We start from the raw sequence: 15,672 nt of genomic DNA, 5'->3' as shown, positions 1-15,672 counted from the left end.
AAACCTGTTCTTTTCCCTTCGTGAGCCATTTGGGGAACTTTTTAGACACTAGCCCCATTCTATGGAAGAAACTGGGCTTGGGGCAGGAAGCAAGGGAAGAGGACTCTGACTATCTAGGGATAGATAGTCAGAGCCCTCTAGGGAGGGCTCAAGAGTTCACAGCCTTTGAAATTGAGATTAGAGGGGAATTAGAAGGACCTTAAGTAGACAGAGGCCACACGTGTAATTTTAATTGCCGTTTTAATTGTCTGGCTTCCCTCTGAACTGGGAGTTCAGTGAGAATTTTAACCAGTAACTGGCACAAGGTGCTCTATACATATGTGTTGACTAAATGAATAAGAACTCTCCAGCTGTGTTTCCAAGTTTTATAGATGGGAAAACTAAGGCCTGGGATAGGAATGGGACTGGGTCAACCTCACGTAGTAGCTGAGTCTAAGCAACAATCAGCTGTGTATTTCTCCTGGCCCAGGACAATAAACCTAATGGGCCTGCGGATGGCTGCTCCCAGGCTATGCCAACTCTTGCCTAAGACCAACTGGGAAAGTGTGGGAAAAGACAGGAAGAGCAGAGGCCAGTGCAAGGGTCAGGTGAGCTTTTGGGATCGATGCACAAGACCTGAAGCCCAGCATGTATGTGTCCATGTGTGTATAATGAAGGTAAAGTAGAAACAATTGATACCTTCCAGTAGTGTCCTGTCCCTCCACTGTTACCTCCAAGCTCCAGGCAGTAGAACACAAAAGTATTGAATAAACACATGACCAGTGAAAGAGGTAAAAATGCTGGAAAGCAAACCCCAGCCCAGCTGGGTCTATACCATCAGGACCCCTGCCCTTTGAGCCTGTGTGAAAGCCAACCCCAGGCGCAGGCAATCACCCCAGAAGAAGGGATCCCAACCCCCACCAGGACCCAGTAAGAGGTAGACAGCAGGAATGCTGAAGGAGCACCAAGGGGCAAGGTGGGGGAAGGGACAGACTGGAATATTGGACACCCAAAGCATCTCATGCAAAAACAAGTTTCTACTCCCAAACCACCCCTTATTCCCATTAACACTCAACACCCCCCCTCCTGTCCCCAGGACTCCCCTCTGCTCAACACTTTGCCAGAAATGCTGCCTGGTCCACAGGCACCAGGAAGACTATCAAGGGACAAAAACCTCTGATGCTGCTGCCTGTCCTTCCAGAATGCTCCTGGCCTCCCAATGCCCCCAAGAAACACCCAGGCTGTAGAAGCACAGAGCAATCAGCTTCTTATTCTGGGGGCTGATCTGGAGGCCTCTGCATAGGACTTCTGCTGATAGCCCTCAATAAACATCAATCAGGCAGCAGGCGGCCCAGCTCTGCTTCATCCAGGCGATTGGTTGCCATGATGTGCTCCAGCTGCTGCCGATAGCGTTCCAAGTCCTGCATGAAGTGGGGCACTCGGGTATTATCCAGCACCCCATGGGGCCGTAGGTGATCCACATCCTCATAGGAGACCTGCAGGGAGGAAGCTGAGCTTCAGAGCTAGACAGAGCTCCTGGCTTTTAGACAGGTGGTCCCAGCTCTGCTGATGGCTCATGGCCATTTGCTCCCAGGGCTCCTTCTTCCCATCAACCCACCACACCCACAGTCCCATGCCCATGCTATGTACCTCTAAGCTCAGACCTGGGTCTCTGTTCTTTCTCTCAACATTTTCTTTTATTCTCCTATCTTCTGATATAGGTATCCAAATGCCTCCTGAACACTTTCCCCTGAATATCTAGCTCTAAGGCACCTCCTCATAGTCAACATCTGGGTACCAGCCCAACTCTTCAGTCACCCAGGTCAGGTTCCAGGGAGGATGCTTGGACTCTCACCCTCCCACTCAGGGCAGCCACTGAGATAAAGGAATATCCACTTTCCAAAGAGCTCTCCAGCTTGACCCTTCCTCTCTAAATACATGATCATGCCTGGTAAGGCCATCATCATCAATCTGTAAGAGTGACAAGACAGCCTCTTCTTCTTGCCAGCGTACTCTCTTCCCTAGGACTCTCTTTTCAGTTCCCCTGCCATATAACTCCAGAGGGAGCCTTCGAAAGCAAATAACTGCACCATACTTTCTGCTTAAAGCTCTTCCAGCTCCCCACTGCTTCAAATGAGATCCACTCTTCTCTGCCTGGCACGGAGACCCGAGACTTGGTGGTCCCTGGCCATTTGTCCAGCCTCCTTCCCCAGGCCTTCCTAATTATTCCCTTAGCCTGGAATGCTCACCTCCTTTGAAATGCTGCACCTACACAACCCTATAAGCTGGGTCAAGTACCTACTTTTGATTGAATTGAAATGAAATGACTAGAAAGTCATTTCATCTCCTCTGCTCAACCCCATCCATGCTTCCCGCACCAGAGAGGTCAGACACTCGGATCTCAGTCCAGCAAGAATCAGAGGTGCAAGGAATATTGCAGAAAGTGGGAGGGCAGACCGGGAACCCAGTCATCACCTTGCCCAGCGAGGTCAGCAATGGGAAATCAATGGTTTGGCGGTGCCGCAGAATACGCACGATGCCGTCCAGGTACACTTGGTCCTTGCTGAAGCAGCCTGTGAGTGCAGGAGCCAGTGAGTTCTTGAGGTGGAGCCCCAACCCTCGCCTCCGCCCAGGTCAATACCCTGCGTCCTGCCCACCAGGCTTGGAAGTGTCGGTCTGGCCACGCTTGGCGCGCACGCAGTACTCCCAGCGAACGTCAGCGTCCTGCACGTAGCGCGCCAGGTCCTGGAAGAGCTGGCGGAAGGACATGCGCGCGGCGCGATGGATGGTGTAGTAGAGCAGAGCTGCGCGCCACAAAAATGGCTGCTTGCGAAACAGCACGCTGTGCAAGCTGGCCAGACCCTCCTCCGTGGGATTGGCTGGCCGCAGCCCATACTGCAACCGGCCCTCGGTGCTGTGCCACGGTTGCTGTGCATTGTTCACGCCCCGCAGGTAGTGAGTGCCTGCGGAGAGGGCGAGGGGGAAGCTGCGCTGGGCGCGGGGTGTCTGGAGAATCCACCCTGCGGACCTCTAGTGGCGACTCTAGTATCTTCACGTCCCCAAACTCAGGCTGCCCCAGCCCCAGACAAACATACTCACCAAACCCCAAGCTGCGTGAAGACCCTCCAAAGAAGAACCTGCACCCAAGGGCTCATACAGACTCAGACTCATGCATGAATATTCCTCCACCCATCTCAGTATATTCTCTTATTCTCTCTCTCCCCGTCCCTATGTCCCTATCCCAACTCATATTGTCCCTCCACCCCCACCCCACCCCTGCTTCCTCCAGCTTTCCTAGAGAGAAGGAACACACACACACCACCCAGCCCCAATATCTTGCATGCCCTCATCAATCACTAGATAATCACATTGATTCCCCCAGCAAAACCACTTCTTGCCCAGGACAATAGGATTCTTTATGAGGAAGGAAAGACAGAAAGGAATAGTGATTAGTGTCCTGTGCCCTCCTTCCCAGCCTGGTCTGCCTGCTCCTAAATTATACTCTGTGTGACCTCAAACAATTCTATTTCTAGGATCTGGCCTACCACCCACCCTAGAGGGCCTGCCAGTTGGCTGGGCTGGTGGGACCCTCAGGGTTCTCCCTCTGGCCTGTCAGAGCCTCAGCAGCCTTGCCCCACTGTCAAAGGAAATCAGAGAGAGAAAAAGACATCCCCCAAAGGAACAAGAGATTAGGGTAAATCCGGAGAGTGGGCAGGTGTGTTCTGGCCTACCTCTGTGAGCCAGAGGGAGGAGGCAGCTGTTCAGGAAGGGCAAGGGCCTGTCCTCCTCCAGAGGGAAAAGGGAGAAACAAAGGAGGGGGTTACTGGGGCCCCTCACTGCCCACTCCCCAGATTTCAGCCCTTTCTCATCTCCACCCCTCTACCCACCTACCCATGACCCCCAGCCTGACCTATCTCATGGCGAAGCATGCCCTCCAACCAGTATTGGCGAGCTCCAGTCAGGTTGATGGCCAGTGTGGGTCGGCTGTTCTCCACCATCATCACAGCCTGAGACAGCAGGTCCTCACTCAGCTGCACCACAACCTGCAGATGGCAGTGTACTGAGCCATGGTTACTAGCCTTGGGGTCGCTGTGTAGGTGGACCCATCAATGCCAAGGTCAGCCAAGCTAGACACTGTTCAGGGCACCCTTTACCACTTCTACTCAGAGCTACCTCCCACCTCCCTGAGGCAAGAACAGGATTTGTCTCGGATCACCTGCTGGCCAGGTGTGAAGCTGGGCCTGGGACCACCTGCCAGACAGACTGATTTGGGGCATGTTAGGGGCTGTGTAGGCAGGAAAGCTCACCTCTCCAACGCATCCCTCTTTCTGCATGTATTTGCGCACAATGGACCAAATCTGGCACTTAGTCAGCAGCTGGCCCCCGGTGGCAGCCTCAAAGTGTTCATAGGTGCCAAACTTCTCCAGAACAGCCTCAATGATTCCAACTGCCTGCACACAGGCCACAGTAGCTTGTCAGGCTAGGTCCCTTGAGTTGTCAGGGGCAGGGTAAGGTGGGCAGGGTGGACTGACCTGATGGATGAACTGTCCAGAGGCCTCACAGTACTTCTCCAGCACAGTGGTGGGCATGGGCTCCTGGTACTCGAACTGTGGGTTGTAGGTGTAATGGGACTGGAAGAACTTGTCCCTCTCACGGTCCATATTGGTTGGCCTCAGTGCCACCAACATACAGGGGCTCTTGGTACCACCACCTGCATCCCTTCGAGTCTTAGCAATGTGAGGCAGAGAGGCTGCAGCCCGCAGGGTACCCCTACCTGCACCCCGTCCCTGTCCAGGAGGGGCTGGTCCCCGGGCGCCACGCCCTCGACAGCCAGCACTGTTTACAGTGTAGGTGCTCTCACTCCTTCGCATGTGGCCACGGCCCAAATGCAGTTTTGAGAAGGGCTGCTGCTCAGGCTGGGGCTGTAGCCCTGAGGGGACTGCCAGAGCCAGAGGCACAGCCAGGGACTGAGGCCAGGGGTACAGGGGTGGCCCATCTCGGTCTGGGCTCTTTAGCCTATGGTGCAGGGACTGGGGACTGGCAGGCAGACTGGGGGGTGCCTGCTCATACACCTGAGCCCCCGAGTCCAGCACCATTCTGTCCTGAAGGTCACATCCAGCTGGGTCTCTCCAACTTCCCACACTGTTGACCTCTGGGGACACAGAAGGATGTGGAAATCAGCATGAGTGGGTGTGGTCAGAGGAGCTGAAGGCCCTATAGGCTCCACACTGGCCTTGCTGGGCTGTTGGTGGGCCCAAGGTCTGCTGCCAAGGGTATGGGTAGTTGTTCTCCTACCCCCATTCCAGTGTCCTTTCCCTCTAGCAAGCTCATGCAAGTAACATGGGCTGGAACAAAGCAAGAGAGACAGTTTTACATACCCACCTAGATGGTGCTTACTATAATTCCCTCAGCCTGTGAGCAAAGGGCAAGGACTGGGTCCCTACTCATGATTCTAATCTCTGTGCTCAGCGCTCACCCAGAGTAGACAGAGAGCAGCCTCAGCTGCCTGGATGAACCATAGATAAGAGGGCTCTCAGGGGATGCCTTCTATTTACTGCATCTTCTTGGTACCACTCTCCTACATGGCTTCACCTACACATTCATTCCCACCTGTCCTCTGTCAATTTGAATGCCTGAGTGCCTCTTATGCCAGTATCTACTGTATTGCCCTCTCTTCTGGGCCATCTATTCATATCCAAATTAGAATCTGCTTTTGGGAAGCAGAGGGAGACTTCAAATCCAAGCCAATCTCTGGCCTGTACCCTACCTGATGCATCTTCCCAGTGGTCATCCAAAGCCAATATCAGGGCACTCACCCCTGACTCTGTGCCAGGGCTCAGTCCAATCCAGTTTCTCCCAAAGACTGACTAGAGACTGCAGACTCTTGAGCACCCTTGCCTGTTCAGGGACTCAATTCCAGCCTTTCTTTTTTCTCCTACATCACCAATCTCTTCCTCTCCACTGAATTCTTTCCATCAGCATAGGTACATGTTGTAATTTATCCATCTTAAAAAACAAAGCAAAACCTGCATTTGAATCCACACTTCTCCAACTACAGCACCACTGCATTTCCCTCCAGCTGCTCCTTGTTGCAGCACAACACCCAAAGTCATCTCTACCCAGTCTCCAATTCCTTATTTCCTATTATTTAAAGTTCACTTCACTTAGGCACATGTCCCCCACTCTCCATCAAAATTGACCTAATCAAGGTGATCGACAGTCTTCATATTGATCATCAGCACTTCACACAGTTAATCCCTTCATCTTGGAAACTTGCTGTCCATTTCACTTTCCAAATACACTGGAACTTAGTTCTTTTTCCATCTCACTGGCAGTTCTTTCTTGGTCTTCCTTGCTGATCATCCCTATCTCCCCAAACTCTCAACACTATAATGGCCCAGGACTTGACTATGGGAACTACTCCCTTCTTCATTTATGCTCATTCCCTAAGTAACCTCACCCACTCTCATATTTTTTTTTGTTTTATTTTGCCTTGGTGCTGGAGATCAAACTGAGGGCTAAGCATGCCCTGTACCAACAAACTATACCCCCAGCCCTCACTCTCAGCCCTCAATATGAGTCATCAGCTCAAATTTCTTGCATAAACTTTAGACAGGTATTGCCAGTTTTCATACAACATCTTTGTTTAAAAGGCATCTCAAACTGCATATGTCCTTTGTCTAGAAAGCCCCCTTAATATAATGACACTAATAGAAAGTGACTTCCCTAAAATCTCTGCACAAATATCAAGATCTTAGAAAAGGTACTCTAGCCAGGTGTAATCCCAGTCACACACAAGTTCAAGGCCAGCCTCAAAAACTTAATAAGATCCTTTCTCAAAAAATAAAAAAGGCTGGGGATGTATATCAATGGTAAAGTATTCCTGGGTTCAATCTCCAGTACTAGAAAAAAAATCACCTTAATGCACCTCTATAAAATAATAAACTTCCCCCCCCATCTTCACCACAATCCACCCCCAGCCAGGAATTATTGTTTTCCATAGCACTATCATCACCTAAAGTGTACTGCTGTAAGCTTTATATTTTTATGATACATCTGACAATTACCTGTTTTCACCTTTCTAGCATTCACAGCTGTGTCCCTAAAACCCAGTGCCTGACCCAGAGCTCAATGAATGAACTCAAGAGCCCTTCTCAGAATTAGAATAACCAGCACTTTGCTTCCTCATTTAGACCTATCTTCCCCCTCCTCACTCTCCTCCACCCAGTCCAGTGACCAGCTGCTTGAAGATTATTTCAGGTCTCAGGTTTCATTCCCCTAAACTAACTGAATAGTTTCCTGGACTCCACACTGGTCTTCAGGCTGCTACCCGGACAATTCCCTTCCATTTCCCCTTCTTTCATTAGACCTACCTCCTCGCAATTACCAGAATACGCCTGTTTCTTTCACGTTTCAGGTCCTTCCGCCAAGAATGCCCCCGCAATGTCTCCCTGGAACAAACTCTTAACCATTTTCAGGGCTCCGTTTGGGCCTCACCTCCTCCGGGAAGCCTTCTGGGCGTCTACAAGGTCCCAATGCCTCAATGGTTTCTTTACCGCCCTAGGCAGTCACTGTTAGAGCTTGGGTCCCTGTCCTCCTACCATCCCTCGAACTCCCGGTGGGTAGGGACCCGTCTGATTCGCCCTCATGTCTCAAGCACCCAACACCAGATGCAGAATGAATGGCTGGATTGGGGAGGAGCCCTTGACTACTGAAGGCGTGGTCTGGTTCCAGATGAGGGGTGTGGCCAGCGCCTAGAGGTTTACGTTGAAAAGCCAATGGGAACCAAGAGATCCAGGAGGGGCGTGACCTGCAGCCAATAAGCGGTAGGGGGATGGGCGAAGGGCGTGCCCAATGGAGGGCGGGGCCAAAAGACAATGGAGCGGGGATGGGGGTGGTTCTCTGGTAAATCAAAAGGGTCGACCGCGCGCCTAGTCTCGGCCTTGGGGTTTGGGTAGGGGGTTCGGTCCGCGTGCCGCGCCCCCACCTGTTTGTTCCTCTGCTTGCCGCCTGCGGTTCTCGCTCCGCAAAGCGGGTCGCTCGTCGCCCAGCCCGCGGGAGCTGACGCCGATGACGCACCGCTCTCCGGCGCGCGCACGCTCCACGAAATCGGGAGGAACCTGTCAATCTGTGGCGACGTGCACCAAGAGAGTCTGAGAGGGCTGAGTCCAGCACCACGCCATGCCACTGGGCGGGGTGTAGTTGTCGACCCGTCCCCTTGAAGAGTTTCCAGGCCCCGGCTGGGGGCAGGACTCAGGGAGGTGGAAGTACTAGTCATTGCCTGGGGGTGAATACCTGGGGCGCAATCTGTGTACCCGATAGGAGCTCGAGTACTCCGGAACGTAGTCCACAGAGAGGAAAATGTCTGGATAGGTGAGGCGCTGCCCATATTGCCAGGACTGCAGCCAGGATACCTTAGGCGTGTGCATGAACCCCCTAAATTTCACAGAAATTTTTATTTCATCCCTCTCCTTTCCCAACACAAAGAGATTCAGGCGTACGTGGCTCATATTTTATTCTGCATGCACGGGAGCTTCAAGAGCAGGGCCCCGAGGGAAGACAGGAGGAGAAGGAGGGCGTAGGCGCTGGCACCAGGCTGAAGAGTGCACGGTGGCCCGTGAGGGGCGAAGGCGGCGAGCCGTCCTGCAAGGAGATGAGTGCAGCCTGACGCTGCTCTCGGGACACGTCCCCACGCAGGTCCAAAAGGGCAGAGACATGGTCCTCGCTGTAGTGACACCAGAGGTGCATCGGCCCTGCACTTCCCTTCCCTGGCTCCTCCCCCTTCCCCGCTCCACCGTCCCCTCACCTCACGTCGGGAAATTGTTGCCTCAGGCCTGCCACCTCAAGGCCAAGCAGCGTGGGGTCCCGCAGGTTCAGCAACTCCCTCAAGGCGAGCAGCACCGGGGCACAATGCGAGTTCTCCTCCAGACCCTGGGCACATTGGAGTGGGGTTTCAGATCGCCCTAGGCTCCCACCCAATCACTGAGACTCTTGCCCGTCTGCCCTCCCAACGAGCTCTCACCAAACGGAGGAAAAGCTCCTTCAGCTGGGCAGCATCGTGCCGCAGACGCTCGGCAGCCTGGGTCCGTTCGTCTGCATCCCGGCACACTAGGCGGCCTTGCATCAGCGCTCGTAGGTACTGCAATACCACGGTGCGCTCTGCCTCTGCCAACAGCAGCTGCAGGGCAGGTGATCAGAGGGATTATATCGCCTCTCCCATCCGACTGCCCCCTCCCAGTCCTTTCCACTGGACGCACTTTAACCGCGGGGCTCCTCACGCGCCAGAAATCCCGGCAGAAGCGCGACGTCTGATCGCACACACAGTCCAGCAACTCAGAGCTCGACAGCCACCGGCGCGAGGGCACAGACTCAAACAGAGGCTGAGGAAAGAATGAGAGGAACTGGAGTTGGAGATATGAACCTATCTGGCAGTCCCTGCAGAGAATCCCAAAGGTACACCTTATCTCTCCCATCCTTATTCCGACGGGAAGGAAGCCTCACCTGGAGCTCCAACTGCAGTGCCTCCAATACTAGACGGCAGATCCTCCTCTGCAACTCGTCCAGCGCGGCTTCTATCGGAGCCAAGATCCCTGAAGCCACTCCGTCAGGTTGCAGGCTGGACACAGAGGAGCTGGACCAAAAACACGACTTCAGGACCAAGGCCAAGGCCTGAACGGGCCTCGGTGGTTCAGCCACTCCGACGCCACCTTGTGGCGCAAGTGTGTGGCGGGAGGGGGTTCCTTGCCCTCTGAAGGCTCAGGTACTGACCAAGCTAGGAGGGGTATTCTCAGAAGCTAGAAGAAGCACACAGCCCAGCGGGACCTGCCTCTAATTCACGATGTGACCTTGAGAAAGTCAGTTTTTTGGTTTCTGCTTCCTCGTTTATAAGGGAAGGGAGCTAATCCCAATCAGGAGGAGCACAACTCAATCATTAATTTGTCTGTTCTCCCTACCCCCATCACAAAGAACACAACACTCAAGAGGAAGGTAATTTTTCTTATTTCTGTCCACAAATGTAACCTCAGACATAACTGGGCACAGAATATAGCCTTGATAAATATTTGCTGAAGGGATGAATAATGGCCCTATGTGCCAGGCACTGTGGTAGATATTATACATCTAATATCTCATGTGATTCTGAGACCATTCCATTATTACCCACAGAATACTAATGAGTATTGATTAATGAGAAAATCAATACTCAAGAGATATTAGGTTACTTGGTCATGTAGATATTAAATAACAAAACTAGGATTGGAACCCCTGAGTTATATGGGCTCAAAGTTCTGAATGGCCTAGTGTGGGCCTGGTTGGTACCTAATAGAAACTCAGCAGCAGGTGGATGAAGGTAGTTTTTCTTGGGGGCCTTCTAGTACCTCAATGCTGTTTGGTGGTTGAAGGCGGCCAGGAGGTAGGGCACATAGTGAGGGGCCATGGCTTCCCCTCTGAGGTGATCTCTGGAGAATCGGATCAGAGCATCACTGAAGCTGCAACAGAAAGATGTGGCTGGACTTTCTGCTACTGTGGTGCACCCACAAACCCAGCCCTGGTACTCCTGCCCGACTTCCAAATCCTGTTTGAAGGATCCCTTTCCCATTGGTGTATACTATTCACTCAAATCCCCTTTAGGCTGTCCTGGGAGCAGGGTGGGGATTGGGAATGGGTCCGTGCTTGGCAGACCTCCTCAAGAACACTCCCAGTTCTGACAGTGCCATGCCATGCATCCGCTGCTGTAGCGACTCACTGACCAGGCTGGTCACACGAATGTTCTCAGCCAGGATCTATAGGCAAAAATAGGCAACCATCAGCAGAGCCCTGAGCTCTGCCCTCCTCTCTGGCCATTCTCACCCACCTGCAGTACGATGGCTGGCATTGGTGAGTGGTAGAAGCCAGATGGGTCTGTGTTGGGCTCCTGCTCCCGGCCCCACTCAGCTATTTCCCCATCCAGTGCCTTCTGCAGCCACTGGGCCACACTTGCCTAGGAGAAAGAGCAAATGGCAGCAGGGTGGCAGGATGTAGCAGGGTAGTGACCCTGCCAAAGACAGGAAGGCTCTGAACTCTACAGATAAAGGCCACAGCTGATGGGCAGAGTGTCTCTTCCCTAACTACTTACCTGGACTTTGGCCACAAATGTTGCCTCCAGCTGTTCAATGTTCTCCAAGGTCAGGAGGGGCTCCAGCTGGGAAACATCAGCCTCAGGCCCCAACTCCAGGCTCCCCATCATTTCCTGCCTGGAGATGGGTGGCCCTGTGTCACACTGAGTTCTCCCCCACCTCTAATCCTCCCACTTCTTGCCAAGGACACTGACCCCAAGTACACGTGAAGTGCCCAATGCAACAAGGCGAAGGCATCAGCAGCTCCCAGCTCAGGCCCTGCAAGGAGTTGCTGCAGGCTGCGGCGCAGGCCATTGTGCAGGGTATGGGCCCAGAGCTGCACCACTTTGTAGTGTGGTGGGCAACAGGGTGCTACTAGTGCCTCTGCTGTGGCCAACTCAGCAGGCAGGGCCACTTGCAGAGCCTCCAGCCACCTTGCTAGGGCTCCTGGTTCAGGAAGTGTGGTTGTTGAAAAGTGGACTTGCTCCAGGCCTCTCTGTAGTGCACGCAGACAGCGTTGCCGCCAGTCTCGGGGAGCCTGCCCCACAGGAGTTGTGCGCCCAGCCTCCACTTCTGCCACACGAATAGCAGCCACCAGCAGAGCTGGATCTTCCCGTGCCAGCTTCCTGGCAGCCATTGCAGCTGTCTCCACAGCCTGGCTCAGTGCCTCAGCCAGAAGGCCCAGGCCCTGGAATACTGGCAACTCAAGGCCCCCCAAAGGTGCCCATGTCTCTTCTTGCAGCTGCTCCAATTCCCGCAGGCTCACATATGCCTCCAAGAGCCTCTGGGCATCAATCAGGGTCTGCGTGTGGGCCATTGCAGCCGGCACTGATGGGGGAGAGAAGACAGATTTGGGTCTCAGCCTTCCCCCCTGTGCAATGGATACAGCAAGGGATACTGAGGCCCTGAGACTGGAGTGTTACATAAAATGTTTAATAATCAGTACAGTCTTGACCAATTTGAAAGGATCCAGGCAAAATCCTAGCAGCCTGGTGGGTCATATGCAAACACTTGAGCTAAAAGAACAAGAGGAAAGCCATTCACCTCCAAATAGATACACCTCATTAGAGAATTATTTCAATATGTTAGCAGTATATTAGTTCAGGCTAGCCACAGCCACTTGACTGGATTATCCTCATTCAAACATCCCATTCATGGGAAACCCAGGATGAGCTGATTTCACATGCTGCTTCATATGCCATTTGTGTGTTGTTGTTTTTTTTGGGGGGAGGGGTACCAGGGATTGAACTCAGGGGCACTCAACCACTGAGCCACATCCCCAGCCCTATTTTGTATTTTATTTAGAGACAGGGTCTCACTGAGTTACTTAGCACCTCGCCTTTGCTGAGGTTGTCTTTGAACTCGTGATCTTCCTGCCTCAGTCTTCCAAGCCACCAGGATTACAGGTGTGCATGATCATGCCCAGCCATGCCATTTGTTTTTGTTTTTGAAATTTTATTTATTTTTGTGATGTTGGGGATTGAACCCAGGGTTGAGCACATGCTAGGCAAGTACTTTACACAGAGCTATACTTCCAGCCCCTTATATGCCATTTGAAGCCTGGTTTATTCTCTGGCTGGTTCCTAGTGCAGTCCCCCCACCAGAGCTCCAGCCCTTGATCAATGGTGGGCATTTGTGGACTCATTATTGGAAGCTGAGGCCCAGAGTCCTTGCACACTCACCTGCCTGCAGCCGGGGCAGCAACTGAGACAGGGCCTGTAGTTGCTTGTGTTGGGAAACCTGCTCCCGAAGGGGCTTTAGGCTCTGTGAAGCCTGGGCCATACTCTTGAGCAACTCGTGGGCCTGGCTCAGGGCTTCACGGGTTCCCTGCACAGCCTCAAGGGCACGGGCCAGCTGCCACACACCAGTCTGCACACCTTCCAGATATGACTGCACCACTGACTGTGAAGAGAAGAGCCAGTGAGTCCTGGGCAGCCCTAAAGCCCACTTCTAGTTCTGCTGTTCCTTGTCCTATGCCTACCTTAATACGTGCTTCTAGGGAGCAAGTACGCTGCACCTCGCGACTGCGGTACTGGCCCAGCCTGGTCAGCTGTTCTGGCCGGTAGAAGATGCCTGAGGCCCACTTGAGTGCTGCACCCCTGGCCAGCTGCTCTGCCCTCTCCTGCTCTGGCCACTCAGGCCCTGAGCAAGAAAAGCCTGGGCAACCATGTCAGTCAGGGAGGGCCTGTGGCTGCCAAACATGCTGCCCTTCCTGTTCCCCAGTCCATTCCCAGGACAATCCACTCCTCTTTGTCCTGTAGAGATCCAGGCAGACCTGGCAGGGAGGACCAAATCCCACATTCCCATATTTCTTGCCATCAACCCTCCCCCAACCCACCCACCAGGGCTCATACCACAGGGAAGTGCAGGCTTCATTTTGTCCTTGGCCGCTGAGTCCATCGCGGGTCTGGAGGAGTCGGAAATGAAGTGGGAGCAAGGATGAGGATCTGGGTTAGAGAAGACAGAGTGGATGCTCCTTGTCTCCTTTAGGCTGTTGCCTCTGTTTAGGCTCCGCTGAAGAGAAGGGAGGTTCTTGCCCAGCCCCCTCAGGAAATGAGAGGGAGGCCAGTGTGATGGGGGAGGCACCTGGGAGGACTTCACTTGTTGGGTTGGTGGGATGTGCCCCTGCCGATGCCAAGTGAGGCAGGGTGGAAACAGGCCTCACTTGGCATCTGAAAGACCCTGTTCCTTCTCTGAGATGGCCAGGACAGTTTGGTACAAAACTTACCAGACTTAACCAGATGTCCAGTTCTCCCTCCTCCACAAACAGCCTTGACCTTGAGAATGACCCTCTAGCCCAGGCAGAACTGGGCACGCCCTTCACTGTTCACGGGGCCTGGGTGACTCCAACCACTCTGGCACACAACAGCAGAATTCCTCTCCCCAAGGAAGCCTCTCTTCCACTTCCCAGGCCAGAAGCCCCTCCCTCCCCAAGGCAGAAAGGAAGGAAGCTGAGTCTCTGGCATTTTATTCCCAACAGGAAAGAGCATCTGTAGTGAGGTGGGGAGTGCTGGGCGCCACTTCCCGAGGGGTGGGGTGGGGGGGTGGCTCTACTCCCTGTGATCATCAAGTCTTGACAAGCCCTCTTAGTGATCAGAGCAAAGACATGAAGTAGATTCAGCCTCAACCTGGGGTGAAGGGTAAAGTGTACCCTGAGAGGAGGCTGTGTACCTCTGCACAGCAGAGGTTATAAACTGTAGTGAAGAGGGAGCACAGTGAGTGATGGCAGGATAGAGGTCTGATGGCTGTGTTAATTCTGTGAGTAATAAGAGCCATGGAAGGGACTACAGGATAGCGATAATTTAGTGGATATTTGGTGCAACACCCAAATCCATCCTTCAGGGCAGAGGCCCTCATTCCCCAGCTGCCCATAGTGTAATCTGCTGAGGTTTCACAGCTACCAAGTGTAAGGCTCTGAATCAATACTAGGGTACAAAGGCTGGGTACCTGAACTGAAAATGTAACTCAGTGGTAGAGTGCTAGCTTAGCACAGATGAGGCCTTGGGTTTGATCTCTAGAACTGCAATAACAACAACAACAACAAAGACTGGAACACTTGAGAAGGTCTACCCTAATTTCAGAGCTAGTGGGCTGTGCTGAGGCCTCTATTATAATTGCATCTTACTCATAATTCCGCTTGTCTTACTCCCTTACCAAGGTGGATCCTCAATAGACTTGATGCCAGCAAATCCTTGTTTCAAAGTCTGTTTCCCAGAAAACTTGACCTAAAATAACAACAATAATAAGTAATAACCATGTTAAAAATAACAAAAAGTCAGGTTCCATGGCGCTCTCCCATAATCCCAACTAATTCAGCTGAGGCAGGAGGATGGAAAGTTCCGTCTCAAAAATAAAAAAATAAAATAAAAAGGGCTGGGACTATAGCTCAGTGGTAAAATGCCCCTGGGTTCAATCTCCATTATCACAAATAAACAAAACATACCAGCAAAAACATAATTCTTGCAACATGCCAGGAAGTGCTCTGAGGTCTTACTCGTATTCTTACAAAGGTAAACAGCTTTGTATTGGCAGAGAAGTTGTTGTAAAAGAGTTCCACGACCTCTGAGCACTGTAGTGTGGACAGAAAAGAAGATGACCCTGGGACCATGGAAGGAGGGCAGGGATAAAGAGAAGTGGTCAAGCTAGATGTAGTTAGCGCTTGCTGCTTGGCAGGAAGTAAGGGGCAGAAAGAGGGTTGGTGACCCCAAATCAGTGAGGCAGCCTTTTCCAACAGTTTTTGGGGAGCAGGCTAGACTTATCAGACAGTGTAGTCTCTCCTGAAAGGGCTGGACAGATGGTTTGGGACCAGGTTGGCAAGGAAGATTCCGACGGCTTCCTATTCTCTACTGTCGGGGCTGCTCGCTGACTTCCTCCACATCCCTCCCCCACTTGTCAGGGCTTGTTTTCGTCTTCTTCGGCACTTGAATATTTACGGATGTTCCCCGAAGTTTTACGCCCTTGTTTGCAGACAGGAATTGCGCCAGTTCCCTGGGAGGACACGAGGCGGAAGCGGAAGTAGCGACGGTGGCTCCGGCGGCAAGGAACGGAAGCGGAAGTGGCGGCGGCGCCGGCCTGGCCTGGCCTGGCTGAGGTGAGGCGG

At 52.8% G+C, this 15,672-nt stretch overlaps 2 protein-coding genes across 19 annotated transcripts; both read right to left on the bottom strand.

The window, feature by feature from the left end:
• Positions 1-223: 223 nt before the first annotated feature.
• Positions 224-8,483, bottom strand: Matcap1 (microtubule associated tyrosine carboxypeptidase 1). Of its 7 annotated transcripts, XM_015496232.2 has the most exons (8): positions 7,353-7,943; positions 5,796-5,985; positions 4,512-5,131; positions 4,287-4,430; positions 3,890-4,022; positions 2,637-2,942; positions 2,455-2,552; positions 224-1,475 (listed from the first exon to the last, which is right to left on the bottom strand). In XM_015496232.2, the coding sequence occupies exons 3-8, from the start codon at positions 5,073-5,075 to the stop codon at positions 1,311-1,313; spliced, it is 1,410 nt and encodes a 469-aa protein (XP_015351718.1). In that variant the 5' UTR covers positions 5,076-5,131; positions 5,796-5,985; positions 7,353-7,943; the 3' UTR covers positions 224-1,310. The 7 variants fall into 7 exon arrangements, 6 of the variants coding, with proteins under 6 accessions (XP_015351718.1, XP_048648284.1, XP_015351717.1 ...); XM_048792327.1 differs by lacking the exons at positions 5,796-5,985; positions 7,353-7,943 and adding an exon at positions 7,967-8,483 and having other exon boundaries at positions 4,512-4,586; XM_015496231.2 differs by lacking the exons at positions 5,796-5,985; positions 7,353-7,943 and adding an exon at positions 7,967-8,093.
• Exoc3l1 (exocyst complex component 3 like 1) lies at positions 8,478-13,992 on the bottom strand. 12 transcript variants are annotated; one of them, XM_048792315.1, is made up of 14 exons: positions 13,801-13,992; positions 13,427-13,583; positions 13,054-13,229; positions 12,755-12,974; positions 11,288-11,900; positions 11,093-11,210; positions 10,832-10,957; positions 10,660-10,760; positions 10,356-10,466; positions 9,481-9,610; positions 9,237-9,359; positions 9,002-9,157; positions 8,786-8,910; positions 8,478-8,622 (listed from the first exon to the last, which is right to left on the bottom strand). In XM_048792315.1, the coding sequence occupies exons 2-14, from the start codon at positions 13,470-13,472 to the stop codon at positions 8,493-8,495; spliced, it is 2,175 nt and encodes a 724-aa protein (XP_048648272.1). In that variant the 5' UTR covers positions 13,473-13,583; positions 13,801-13,992; the 3' UTR covers positions 8,478-8,492. The 12 variants fall into 12 exon arrangements, with proteins under 12 accessions (XP_048648272.1, XP_048648271.1, XP_015351712.1 ...); XM_048792314.1 differs by having other exon boundaries at positions 8,478-8,704; positions 9,002-9,118; positions 13,801-13,991; XM_015496226.2 differs by having other exon boundaries at positions 8,478-8,704; positions 13,427-13,586; positions 13,801-13,989.
• Positions 13,993-15,672: the final 1,680 nt, after the last annotated feature.

This window comes from Marmota marmota, unplaced genomic scaffold (assembly GCF_001458135.2).
Source record: "Marmota marmota marmota unplaced genomic scaffold, marMar, whole genome shotgun sequence".
NCBI classification, from domain to species: Eukaryota; Metazoa; Chordata; class Mammalia; order Rodentia; family Sciuridae; genus Marmota; species Marmota marmota.
Note: the sequence above shows the minus strand (reverse complement) of the source record. Positions and strands in the feature narration are given on the sequence as shown.

What these genes read in the sequence shown, in the direction of transcription:
- Matcap1 (XM_015496231.2), bottom strand. Translation starts at nt 5,075, where the DNA reads ATGGTGCTGGACTCGGGGGCTCAGGTGTATGAGCAGGCACCCCCCAGT. An exon ending in CTGGACAGTTCATCCATCAG is followed by an intron (nt 4,431 to 4,511) that starts GTCAGTCCACCC and finishes GCCTGTGTGCAG; the next exon opens with GCAGTTGGAATCATTGAGGC. An exon ending in TGCTGACCTCGCTGGGCAAG is followed by an intron (nt 1,476 to 2,454) that starts GTGATGACTGGG and finishes TCCTCCCTGCAG; the next exon opens with GTCTCCTATGAGGATGTGGA.
- Exoc3l1 (XM_015496226.2), bottom strand. Translation starts at nt 13,472, where the DNA reads ATGGACTCAGCGGCCAAGGACAAAATGAAGCCTGCACTTCCCTGTG. An exon ending in TGCCAGCCATCGTACTGCAG is followed by an intron (nt 10,761 to 10,831) that starts GTGGGTGAGAAT and finishes TTTTGCCTATAG; the next exon opens with ATCCTGGCTGAGAACATTCG. An exon ending in CTGGGAGTGTTCTTGAGGAG is followed by an intron (nt 10,467 to 10,659) that starts GTCTGCCAAGCA and finishes TTTCTGTTGCAG; the next exon opens with CTTCAGTGATGCTCTGATCC.